The sequence below is a fragment of the Dermacentor andersoni genome, chromosome 8 (genome assembly GCF_023375885.2).
Source record: "Dermacentor andersoni chromosome 8, qqDerAnde1_hic_scaffold, whole genome shotgun sequence".
Lineage (NCBI taxonomy): Eukaryota > Metazoa > Arthropoda > Arachnida > Ixodida > Ixodidae > Dermacentor > Dermacentor andersoni.
The window spans coordinates 87,437,480-87,451,278 of NC_092821.1; the positions used below are offsets into that span (position 1 = coordinate 87,437,480).

The following is a 13,799-nucleotide window of genomic DNA, read 5'->3' on the forward strand; positions in this document are numbered from 1 at the left end:
AATAAAGTCGAACATGAACATTTCACTGAGCGCAGCATTTGTATGTCAAATTGAATACAGAATTTTTTTTTCTGTTCCTTAATGTTTGAAAGAAAAGCCTATCCTTCACACTGCTGCTCCCGAGTGACTTGTATTGTAGGAGTCAGTAGCCACTGTGCAACCATAGGTGATGTTATGCAACTATGTGCACTGCTATGAAACTATATACTCAGTAAAACCTTGTTAGTTCTTATTTTACAAGACCATAAAGAATGTCGAACTAACCAAATGTCGAATTCTAATGTGTATTAAAGAAACAATAAACTAATGGTTACTATATCTACTATATAAATTTGCCTTTATTTAGCGAAAAGATCCACAACCCTCGCGTCTTGTTTTGCACTAGATCAGTGCGGAGGGTGCCATTCTCGTCCTCTTGTGGCTCGTAAATGCTTGCAGAGGTGAGGGCGTCGTGACTTCGAAGTGCAGCCACTGCCTGAGGTCCACATTATCAGAGTAACCTGCTTTTCAATGCTGCTTGCGCATCCTAATTTTTTTTTTTTTTCTGTCAGTGAGTTAATCAAAAGAAGATAGTCCGTGACGACGTAGATGATGGGTTTGACTCCAGCGTGCAGGCCGCAGTAGAATCTCCATTAATCATCCGCTGTGTTTGTTGCATTCAGTGCAACCTGCATTGAAACCAAAAAATTACTGAGTGCTGCACCTGCTGCAGGTCAATCTGTGGTCACTATCAACACAATGAATGACATCAACCATGTATAGTTTTGAAGATAACCAATGCGGTTATTGGTTACGATGATTAGCATTATTGGTTACCATTGGTTACAAATTCGGTATCACATGCAGCGTTAGATACAAGAATAAAAAGGGCGGGAAGCATCTTCATGTCGTTACTGTACAGGACCTGCTGATGACTATGCAGTGAAGACTCCACTGCTTTGTTTCACTTGGACGCTAGCGGCACTTTTCGTTTTGCGGTGCCTCGAAGGGGTCATCCAAGTAAACCGGTACGCAGCAGAATACATCCAAATTAGTGAGTTTAATTACATCAAATAATGCGTACACTTGCCAAGACCACAGGCCAAGTCTGGGTTATTTCACTTTCCTAATTAATAAGGGTCAAATTTATTCGATCTTAATGTACTTCTGACAGCCTATTATTGTCAGTCTTGCATCTAACTTAGCACTACGTGAGAGAGCTTTTGAGTACAGCAATCAGCAGTCAGTCACGGCAAGGCCCAAAATTTATGTGAGAATATTGGCAGAATTTAACATTACGGTGTCATGCCCAGCCATCTCTTGATACCCACCTTGCTCCAACACTTTTCTTTGTGCAGTCTCAGGAGCTGCTCCTGTACCTGCGGGAGCAGATCAAGTGCAAGGATCGAGAGATCTTCATCGTGGTCACGCAAGACATTGGCAGGGTCAAGGGCTGCTACATCGAGACGTCAAAGCCGACGCCTCCGCGGCAGCCATCGCAGCAGAGCATGGCACCACGTGAACACACGTCGCGGACGAACTTGCGGTAGAAGTGATGTTGCCTACCGAGTATAGTGCGGCGGGACCCAAGTGTGCCCAACAGAAATCGTCTGGACCCGGAAGGCAGGACAAGACGGGAAGGGGAAAAAAAGGAGAACTCAGGACTGCTATCTCCCATCCGCGGGATCTCTACATTCTGCTGGACATGGCTATGCCATGTCGTCTGCCACCAGCATCCAGTGATGTCCGCCCCAGTGCGCCGTCTGCTAGCACGGTGCAAGTCACCGCGTGCTAGGTGGTGAACTGTTGCCTGCCAGCCATGAAAAAGAGGCCCCCGCATTGCTGAAGTGAGCTTCTTCATCCGGTGTTCTTGTTCATCGCCTAAGCAGATGCGACTTGTTGTCTGCTTTTTATATGCGCAAGGGTGCGAGCAGCTCTTTCACATGTCCTACACTTAACGTGCCTGCCCAGTGAAACTGTCTGTGCTTTTGCCTTGCTTACTTTCTGTACCGACGGCACAGTGGCAACCGAGATTGTTTTTGGAGTTTGAAGTAGTCGCCCACTGATGAACGATGATAAATTTCCTGGCCAGTGCTTAATTCTGCGCCCTCCGCACAGCCATAGCACGTGCAAAGGCGCCGATCAAATGAACAAGAAGCTTGAGCAGTGCCTGTGTGCGTGAACAGCAACGAATCTCTTGTCAGTTAGGCCTAACTTGTCTCCGGCGGCTAGAGTCAAAAGCATCGCTGAAGCTGCGTTGTTTTGTTGATTGGGTCTGAGTGATCTAGTGCTCGCAAATTCTATGAGCATAATAGTCGTACGAATGGCTGGCTGGGACTTTTTGATGTTATGGAGTAAGCTCGATGCAGAAGGATGCCCAGGGTGTTTTCGCACAGATGTTACACACGCATCAGGGAACCTCTTAACACTTCATTGTGCCATCAACGGTGTCATCTGTTTTGTTTCTCCTTTTTGTGGTCTGTTTTATTTCTTAACCAGCATCGTTCACTGCTAACATGAGAGATATGGAATCAATATTTAAAACTGCCTTTTTGTCTTATCCAATGTGTTCGGGAGGCCAGCCTCGTCACAATTATAAAGCCCAAGGGGCTTTCGACGCTGCCACATTCTGAGATGAGTGCATTGCATAAAGGGATCCCGTGTCTTGATTCGCGTTGCTCTAACCAGTCATTCACATAGTCGCTGTGAAAAAGAAACCCGGGCACGTTCGTAATGCCCGAAGTTGCACTGTCTCGGCGTTGAGTCCCAATGTTATGACGAGAACAAAATATATGTAAATAACAGGGCCATATGGGAATGTTAAGGTTTTTGGAAATGAGCACCGGTTTTTCCTCTTGTACATACACTTTGGCTTTTGGAAGCTCTATAAACCAAAATCAAGTTTGGTGTTAAGCCTTAGCCTTGACAGCAGCACAGCCTTCGCCTTCGTGCATGTCTGCAAATAAGCTTCTCTGGGAGCCGTACCGGTGTGCGAACACTTTCGTTATGGCGAGCATTATTACTTGTAATGCCGTTTGAGTGGTTTTGTCAATGGAGACACGAAATTAGTGGGAAATGGAAAGGTCTTACGTATCGCAGCCCATTCATTTGCCCCGACAAAATAAAGCGGGAGACGCATTGTGCAGTCCAGTGTCCGATACGACGTACTGCAGGTTTTACACATAGCTACTCGACTATTGGAACTTATCAGATGGTTGTCGGATGGGGCTGTTGGTACGGCAGGTCGTATGTCGGCTCGCATGCTGAATCGTAATCGTGCACCTCGTTATGCAGCTTTGTGTGCCATAGTGATAGAAGTGATGCAGTGATTACGCAGGCGGGGTCAGCCACTGGCAGTTGACCACCAGTTAGCTGTTTTCATTTGATGGAGCAAGAAGCTGCACTCCTGGCAACCTTGAATACTCTTTCACTAACAAAACACGGCCACTGGCCCTTCTTATTTTTTTCCCGGTAATTACAGCAGTGTGGTGCTTTGTGTCACATGCTCGATTCTCTTACTTTACAGGGGGCATTTCACAGTACAGGAATAACTTTTCTTATCATATTTCCCTGTCCCTTATTTCTTTTTCTACAATATAAGATGGTAAGAACTTTGTCTTCTTTCGGATGCCGAAGCCTGGCAGCAGTAAAATTGCCATAAATTGTGAGAATTATAATTCGCAGAATGAAAATGATAGCGACAGCCTCGATCTTGCATGTAGCCTGTACATGTAATGTTTGGCGTTTTGCCGATACGACTAGCATCGACCAAAGCACCTGTTACATTGTCAATTTGTTCCCAACTCCACGAGAAAAACTGCAATTCATTATTCCTAGGAGCCCACCTAGACAAGATCATGCCACTCCTTTATTTTACATTTTTTTATTTATTCACATATGTTTCTTCCTTTTGCATGCAACGTGTTGCACTCATCTGCAACACAAGTGTTGGCGAGCTTCTGTATAACCACTTTAGGCTACCCCCATAAAATTATCTTGTGTATAACCCCTTCACACACTTCAGGCTACCCCATAAAATTATCTTCTGTATAACCCCTTCAGGCACTTTGGGCTACCCCCATAAAATTATCTTTTGTATAACCCCTTCAGGCTACCCCCGTAAAATTATCTTCTGTATAACCCCTTCAGGCACTTCAGGTTACTCCCATAAAATTATCTTCTGTATAACCCCTTCAGGCACTTAAGATAAACAGCCTAGAAAATTATCATTCTTTTCAGGAGGAACTCTGTTGAGCATCTAGCAAACCCTGAAAAATATACATATCTTGTTTGTTGCGTGCACAATTGTGCACACCGCACCTTAACGCCTACACTTATGTAGTAGCTTCTCTAAGGAACAGAAAAAAATCATTTGCACACTTTGGCTGCACTAATCAACTTGTAATGCCAATGTTTCGGTGCTGTAGAGCTTTCGTTCATTATTTCCTTGCGTACAACTCGTAGAAGCAGTCCTTCATTGCATTCAGGCACATAAAGAGGTCGCAGTTTCGGCACCGGATCTGGGACCTTGAATCGCAGCTGGGGTACCGGAACCTCTGAGAAAACTTTGAGAAGAGGTCGTCCTCTTCTGGGGCGCTCAGTGCTGCTGCTTCCAGTCAAGCTGTGGCCAAAACGTCCTTCACTTCCTTCTTGGGCGATTTCTCAGCATTTGCATCACGAATGTACTCAACCCAGCTGTTACAAACAGTGAAGCCGATGAAGTAGGGAATGACCTTAACCGGCCACTTTCTTGTCCTGGTGTACAGAGGGTAGAGAGACATTAAAAAAAATCAAGCTTATCCACGCCGCCTGTGAAATCTTTTTAAGCGGCAATCGCTTCCGGGCAATCAATCTCAATGTTCTGTTTGAGCGACTCGCTCCATCGTTTTACTTTCTTGGTCTTTCCGACGGCAACAATTGTGGAGACCATATTGACGGGGCCATTGTCGTGCCAACTAACGATGACGACATCTTTGTCCTCCGTCACTCTGTAGTCAGGGGCTCTGCGGCCTTTCTTCCTGAGCTCCTGGTCACTCTTAAGTGGACGGTCAAGTAGTTGGTTGGATCGAATTGTCCCAGATGCCAAAATACCAAGAAGTTTCTACTCGCAGAAGAGAGCTGCGGACGAAAAGTAGTTGTCCTTGTAGCACCTAGTATTGAGCCCATGGGGAAGACGCTCCACTAGGCGCATCACTACGGAACCAGCAAGCACGCAAATTGTAATGATCAACACTCACTGCAGTGCCCTTGCCTCGATATAGCTTGAAATCGTGTGCCACACCATCAACACTGCAGCAAACAAAAACCTTTATGCCCTCGAAGTTTGGCTTGTTTCTGACAAACTGTTTGGCAATGACCCTTCCGGTGAACTTGATCGTCTGTTCGTCAGTGCCGTTGTTCGGAAAAAGCTCAAGCTCGAGACACCGCCTTCTCGTTGCATCGTCAATGAGCGCAATGTTCCAAAACCTGTTCATTGTGGGATTGATCAGTTAGTTACGGGCAGCATTTCCCTAGCTTGAAACACATTTTTGAGGACATTACATCAGCGGTAGAGGGAATTCCGGTCCTCTACTGCCAGTACATTCGTACCCGAGACACTTTGGTGATTGCCAGGAGAAACATGATGCCGAAAAACACCTTAATTTCCTGAGGTGTGGCTCCAGCTCAATTCCATCTGTTTGCAGCAAGTAGACATTCGTGAAATGCGCGAGCTCAGAGAAGATCATATCTGGGAATCACCTGACGAAATACTCCCAGCGGCTCAAGTGGTGTCGACCTTTCTGGAGAGGTGAGGCAGCAATCTGTTGCAATTGGCTTAAAGTTCTCCTTAAGCCGTTTCACGTGGGTTTTCTTTTTTTCTTGTCGGTTGCGGCTCAATCTCCTCTTCCTCGTCACTACTGCTGATGGAGTGGTTCAGATTTTCATTCGTAGTTGGCAGAGGCGAAATTAAAAGAATCTAAAAATAAAACCAGAAGCAATCTCTCGATTAGTTGGAGAAATTATTAAAGTAAAACTTAAGGCTGCGTCAAGTGTTTCATCGACTTCATCGTCGGAAAAGTCTTTCAGAAACATTCCCGTTCGCAGTTCTCTTCAACAATGCTTCAGCTGACTAGGTAGACATTCCGAGTCTGCGATTAGAATAATCGTAAAGTTCTGTAAAGTTAACGAAAAATGTATGATGCTGCCCAAAGCACTAGGTAGGCATTGGACTGAACAGTGCAGCAGAATTGGAACGGCCTGAGGCGCCATGCTCATAATTGTGCATGCTTGTCCTGAAGTTATTTCAAACAAATTTTGCACAAAAAGGAAGCCTAGACCTTATCTTTCCGCATCACATAATTTTCATTTGTATACAAAGCCCAATTCGTTGCGCCAATTGAAGAAAAAGATGGGAACTCACTTAAGCGCCGTCCCATAAAATGACAAGGCATCCATCTTGACTCTCTTGTTGTTCTTGGGTTTGCTGCTCCTAAAAGCAGGTGGCACTAACTGTCGACACGGAAAGCATATTTAAATGTGCACGCGGTGATTCTGCCCAGTAGCAGCAAAGCGAAGCAGGACTTTCAAATTTTGCCTACACATTATGGTGCTGCCATCTGTGATGAATGCTTGGAAGTGAGAGGGGATAGGGTGCGAGCCAAATGTATCTGAAACACTGACAAAACAAGCGTATAATGATAACGAATGACCTGCACTCATTCAAAACAGCTGCATGTAAGACAGCACGAATGTGGCAAGCCCGTCCAGAGCACAAGAGTAGGCTAATGAGCCAGAGCTTCTCATTAAAAATTTTTTTTGAAGTTTTCGTGGCACTGCCTCTACTTCAATGTTGCCTTTGACACTAATTTCTTTCTTGACACTCTGAGCACATGCGTATTGGTCGTAACCAGAATTTTGTGAAACAAGGCGGGTGCCATTGTGTTGGTCTTAAAGGCTGATGCCACCAGAAGTCGGTAATCCCTGGCGACTATCCAGAAGTGCAAGCTGGAAGTTTAGTGCAGACCCAGTCAAGTGCTCAATTGTGATGCAATAGAAGCCTGGCGTAACGAAAACGAATATAACTAATTATTGAATATATATAACCAAGTAAATTTTAAATTTCTCACCAATATTAGAGTTAACGAATATATGCTTGTAATGAATATCAGATATAACGAAGGTATTTTTATGTCAGATGCAACTTGATTATGCTCGACTGTACTACATGTATAAAGCCTGCCACATTTGAAGGCGAAGGCCCTTTTCTAGCTTCTGGGATATTTTGTCAACAACGTGCACTTGACCGATTACTGTGCAGTCTGTATTTACTGCCACTTTGCCTTGGTTGTGTGACCCTGATTATATTTTTATTGTATTCTGCCGTTATTTATTTCTTTCAGGGTTATCGTTGACAGTGAGTGCTTTTTATAATGTTGAGGTACTTTGCAGAGAGCTTGAAGTTTACCACAGTAAGTGCGTGGGCCTGAGCTAACTAGTTCACGTCAGACAGCTTTGTGAGCCATCTGGAGAAGGACACTCGATGCAAGTATTAAGTCAGTCTGATGTGATAGATTGGTGGGCCAAGGTGTGTCCACATTGTGTAACTTTTGCACGAGAACAGGGCTTTCGTAAGTGCGAAAACAACTGGGATGTTAAATGTGATTAGTACAGCCATTGTCACGCCAGCTTCCATGCCATAACACGTCTCGTTTGTAATCGACAGACTGTAGTCAGTCAGCCTCAACGCTCTAAGATGGAGTTAATGTTGGGCATAGAAGTGGCAAAAGGGGACAAGGCTTGTTGATTTGCGAGTGCGGGGATCGCTGAAATGGTGCAAGACATTTGTCACCTTGTGCGGCACTGCAAATTTAGCAACTGTGTGACCAGTGGGCCATGAATCGATTGCATTTTAGACCACTGCTCTACTGAATTTTTCTAAAACCCGTAATGATTTGCGACAATTGGTTCTGTTTCGAGAATTCCTTGTGCTGCAGTGAATTTTCTAAACTGATTTCCAACGAGATTGGCATGTTTTCGCACTTGCAGACCTGCGTGGTAGCCAAGTTGCCTAGGAATAAGTATATGCCATAAATTGTTGAAAACTGCACTTTTTAAAGGTGAACAGTAATTACTCAACTAAAATCTTCCTAAAACCACTATAAGTTGCAAGGGCGAATCGAGCGTTTTGGTGAAAGAGCCAGCACAGTGCTACCAAGAAGTAAAGGATAACTCATTTCTTTTTGCTATTTTTGTGTGTGTGTCTGTGTTAAGGCTCATCTACAGGTGACAAAGGAATTAACACCAATACTGCAAACACATGTTCGCGCTTGTTTCAGCTAACACTTGATCACTGCTGTGAGGAGTCGGAGGAATATTTCAGATTTTTTGCATTGCTCCGAGCGTCACATCCACGGCCATCCCCCCCTCTTTCTGATGTGTAAATATATTTAGCCACAACGCGTGTACAGAAAAAAAATCTTGTATGTGACAGATGTTTTAGAGTATTTTGCCTAATCGAGGCTCTTCTCCTGTCGGCCTGCTTGCGATATTGATTTAGCTGTAAGTGGCCATTTCGTGCTGTTGGCCAGTGGCATAGGCTGCTCTGATGATGCAAGGACCTGCCGTGTGCAATAGATAAATGAGGGCATTGCAAAGAGTAACGGCAAATACCTATGGTGCTTGTACGGAGTTCACTCTTGCAAATACTTTTTTTTCACAGGATCAACCGTTCCATTTCTTTTTCCAGGCAACTCCACATAATGGTACGCAAAATTCTATGTTCCATCGCAAAAAAAAGGGCTTTTTTCACTGTGCTTTGAACCAGAAATGGCCCGGTTGTCGGACATCTTCAGCAGTTTCAAATCTTTGTCCCCTTCGCGTTCGCCCATATTTAAATGCGGTTGCACGCTCATACTTTCGCTGATGTAGGACAGGTGTAACCGGAGGTCTCTGGCAGAGGCCTCACGCACCCCAAACACAAAAGTCTGGTCAGTTATCCATTGTTTTTGATAGCGCAAGGTCTTTCCAATTACGTGCATCCTGCCACCTGTTGCGTTGCACCAACGCACTTTCAACAGGCATGCCTTATCCATCCATGCCTGCAAGTTTCAAATGCCTGGCATTTTTAGTTCACAATACAGATACCATAGTTTGCCGTTACTCCTTGACTGGCTCTCGTGGGCGGTCAATTGTCATTAAGGTCCATTTAGGCAAAGTGAAATTATACGCAAGAAGGTTTCTCCATGTCTCCTGCTGTTTTGTACAAAAACGTTTTGGTGATTTTATAAACTTTCTGGTGCATGGTGCGAATAGTTCTTCAGATAAATGCTAAGCAGGAAAAGATATGGGCCTGTGTTGCACTGCTATGACCACTGCAGCTTGTGACTCTGTATATAAGCGTGTGACAGTGGTGTCGGCACTCTTTAAAGGTGGTTCCTCCTGTGTTTGTGACCTACCGCCAGCACGTGTAAACTGCGCACAGTTCGCCTTCAGTGACTGAAAAACATGGTTCGACATGTTACATGCTTTGCATTGTGTTTTACTCTGCTGGTGATTGTGACTGATCTGAAGTTTTGTCTGCAGTGAAATGAGATGGCAATTTTGGTTGACTTCCATGATTTCAAATTATGCTAGCACGAAATAAATTGACAGTAAACGGAAGTACACACGCTTGCAACGAACTGCAAGTTTTATTGACTGGTGTGTAAAGATTTGTGGCCTGTCCATTAAGGCTCCACTTGGTAGCTGGCGCAGCTGTGCATGTATGTCAATTCTCTTTTTTCTTTTTTATCCTCTGTGCTGCTTTGAATTTATGAGGCTGTATTAGATTAACGTACCACCCAAGCATGAAGAGAGTTTTCGTTAAAGAGAAGGGTCTTAACAGTATATTTGAGTCTGTAAGATATGCATTAAAGGGGAGTTGAAACACACAAAAAAGATCGTTTAAGCAAATGGAAGCTGCTTCATACTGATTTTCGTTTTTCTAACATATTGTAGAGTGAGATTTTTGGGTTGATGGCGTTTGCTTGCATAAAACTGCCAGTTCTTTCTGTTCTCTCCCAAGAATTTCTCCCTATTTTCTTATCACTCTTGCAGCTCATAGCCCCGAGGAAAGTTCCGTCTTGTTAGTCAGAAATTTTTGTAATGCTCAGCACTAGCGGTTTTGCATAGATATCCAAGCATGCTACTTTCTTTTTGACGATAAGTCGGGGAGTGCAGATTCTATTTATTAAATGGCTTGCAACATAAGTTTGCTGTCTGCACACTCAGATTCCCACATGTCCTACTGAAATTTTAGGCATTGCCGAATAGCCTGCATAGCATCTTGTTAGTCCTAGCTTGGAGCTCGGCAATGTTGCAAATGATATCCATGATTAGTGATTTAAGGATAGGTCTTAGCTGCATGTTTTTTTGTTTTTTTTCCTGGAGTTCTACAGCTTCACTCACCATCCTGAAAGGTTTAACCACTAGTAACGGTAATGGGTGTACACCATGTCTGCATTCGTTTGAATCCAGAAGGTATTCTAACACCGAAGATATTCTAATACCGAAATTTGACGTTGTCGTGTTCTCATGGAAGAGTTTTCTTTAATTGCGACCCTGTGAAAAATCATGGCTGTAGGCAAAGTCCATGTCGAAAGTAAGAGAGCCACCACATGCGTGGTTGTAGTCGACTTCTGTGCCACTACTGCAATAGTCGTGGGACAGTATGGCATAATGTTCTTTGGTTAACTCTGCCTTACCACCTGGTGTTCAGATGGCCCGATTATCATGATTATGTAGGTGAAGGTGGTGTGCTAGTCCAGCCCTTGGTGGAGAATAAAAAAAAGTTTAATTGGTATAGAATTGTTGCTTTCTGGTGTTTAAAAGCTGTGGGAGCTGAAGGCCAGTGTTTGCCTCCCCTAAGTTTTCCAAGCTTTCAAGCAATGCTTGAAAGCTTTAAAGCAGTGGGAGACCCCACAGCTTGTGTTGACCTGCAGTCACGTGTAGTAGTCTAATTACCTTTGACAAGGGCTGTACTTTGGGAAATGATCGTGGCAAAGCGGAGGAACCTTTCTCACTGTCACTGGCTGAAAGTTGTTGCAGCGAGACAAAGCCCGCATACATTGTTCCTTCCACATGAATGACTTGTCCCACGATGAAGCATTGCAGTCGAGAGAGCCTGTCTGTCGAAGTGCACGCGAATTGAGCATTATTCTTGACCTTTGCACTGTTTGGCACTGTCTTGCCAAAGTGAAAAGGTCTTTGAAGACTGGGAACTGACCAAGCTGACGTTTTACTCTTGAAAAGATCTACTCACTGTATAGGAGAAAACTATCGGCCACTTCTCCATTAAAATGCTTTCTCTTTTTCTCTTCGCAGACAGTGTGCTTGTCTTCTTTTTGAAACTAGACGGCCATGTCTCAGCTTTGTATATAGAGGAAAACAATCCCTCGACGAATGACCAGCAATGTCCAAATTAAGCTTGTTGTTGCATTGTTTGGGGTAATATTTTACCTCAAAACAGCTTTACAGTGCATTTTGCTTATACATATCACATTACCATTAAGTGCTTTTTCTTTTTCATTATACTGCATTTTTAAAGTTGCCTGTGGCAGCTAACCCAGTTCAATTCCTTGAAGTGGATTTCTCAAAGGTGCAGATTTCATTTGCTTATAAAGTTGAAATTATTGACTAATTAACAGAACTAACTATATAATAATTAGAGCACATATTGCATTGTAGCCGATTAATTTGCAAAGCATATCTTTTAAGGCACTTGAATTCTAAGCATGCTACATGTATTGAGGTATGCAACATGAAAATTGCAGTAAAATTTCGCAGTTCTGCTCCAGTGCCATTTTATACATTGAAGCACAAAAGTAAGGAATGCCAGTGTATTTCGTTGCACACTTTAGGAATGATTTATCGCAAAAGTGATGTGATCGTGAGAACTAGTTCCAAGTGGATGCGCGTTGTGAGCTCGCAGACTACAAATCGCAATATGTGTCTAAATTGCTAGGTTGAAACTTGATGCGTTAAATTTTTTAAATTAGTCTTGTATGTATTTCAGTTTTTCATGCAAGTAATGTCCACCTTTTCAAGTAATGCAATTCGGGGAGTACTTGGGAGGGTATTCTGTAAGAGTCTACCTAATGGACTGTCCATTTTGGCCGCTGCTGATTGGATGCAACCGTGCGAGGGAGGAGGAGACAAGCAGCCCTAGCCATTCAGCAGCGGCCGAAATGGACAGTCCACTAAGTGGACTCTTGCAGAATACTCCTCCGGTTGTGCTATCTGGTGCAGGCAATGTTATTTTTATTTTTAATTCTATACAGCCTAAAGAAAACGCCTAGTAGTGCTGGTTAGAGTGATAGCCATTGCTTGTTACATTGTTTCGAAAGTGCATAAGGTCGTGCAAGATGCGGTTATAGCAACAAAATGTTTGGACTTCACAGATGGCCTCCTTTTCTGTAATGACCTCTTTGATACTGGTTGCTTTTGATCAACTGTGGAGAGTTTGTACAGACGGCAGTGTACATCCGACATACTCCTATGCTGTACTTTCTGTCAATTACACATTGAGGCAGCTTTAGATGGTAGCATCCTCGCTTCATGCGAAACTCTTATCTTCCATGTCTGCTCAATTGTAGAGAATCTAGCACGTGTGTGCTGCAGTGATACTACCGTTGCGCGAAGAGGCAAACCCTGCTACATCTTGCTACATATGTGCAATATATTAAACAAGGTTGTGCCCACCGTGTGCCGACATAGTTGCTGGGGCTTTCACAAGCGGAACTAAGTCGTCAAGCGCCGTTTTTCGGTCCGCAGTATCAACAGTGGCATAGCGTGGTGCAGCAGCTTAGATTAGATTTTGCATACGCAAACAGGTCTTTGGTACCCAAAGAGACAAAAGGACTTGCCTCGTAGGGACCCGGCTTGCGTTCGTTCGTATACATACTCTTGCAAGGCCACCGATTGGCATCCCCTAACTTGTCGTACGCAAAATCTAAATGTTATCTAGCTCGGCATTTGACCGAATCAAGCCTCTCGAATTGAGCCTGGATCGTACTGCTCTTTTTTCCGTGGTCTGTTGTTTATTTTCAACACCTTTCCACCCCGATGCATGCACGTTGCTTAGGCAGTGGGACAGGGTCGCTTTTTCAGATGGTAGTGATGCATGCACATTGCTTAGGCAGTGGGACAGGGTCATTTTTTCAGGCGGCAGTGAGTGTCGGTGCTGGCGGCAAGCCACACTCCACACTCCTTTCCTATATGACCAATGTAAAATATGTGGGCGAAGTTTCAGACGCTTCGTGGTGTCTCAGTCAATTTTTCGAACACATAACACGCACATAATGCAGATGTGTGCAGGCTATGAAAAATTTTTTCCGCTATTATGTCTCCAATTCCCCATGCACTTTTGTTGGCTGGGTGATTTCATGTCGAAAACATGGCGTAATGGCAGCTACTGAGGGTGGTTTTTTTTTTTGGGGGGGGGGGCTCAATGGGGGGGCTCAATTCTGCATCCAACAGCAACTTTTGCTGCTGGATACTGAAGGAAGCACTGCTGGTTAGGTCTAGCTGTGTTGTACGGCTGGGATAAAAGTTCGCTGCCAGCTGATGTCGCGACGGACAGCAAGTCGTCGTGGCAAGTATGTTCGGAGCAATGAACGGCTTCTGTGTTGGTGCGTCAGATCACGGGCTTGACTGGTTGCCAACATCAGAGATTGGGTCTCCAGATGACATGCTGGCAACTACATCACAAACACTTTCGTGCAGTTTGGTGTGTAGACTATCGCATATGAATGCGAAATTATCCTACTGATTCTCAAATTTAATGAATATTTCAAAACAAAAGT

General features: G+C 44.1%; 1 protein-coding gene across 4 annotated transcripts in view; it reads left to right on the top strand.

The window, feature by feature from the left end:
• Window positions 1–11,318, top strand: part of LOC126529390 (josephin-1-like) — a 30,130-nt gene extending 18,812 nt beyond the window's left edge. For all 4 annotated transcript variants that reach the window (XM_050176988.3, XM_050176986.3, XM_050176985.3 and 1 more), the window contains one exon: window positions 1,338–11,318. In XM_050176988.3, coding sequence (XP_050032945.1) covers window positions 1,338–1,529 — 192 coding nt within the window. In that variant the 3' untranslated portion in view covers window positions 1,530–11,318. The remainder of the gene's footprint in view (window positions 1–1,337) is intronic.
• Window positions 11,319–13,799: the final 2,481 nt, after the last annotated feature.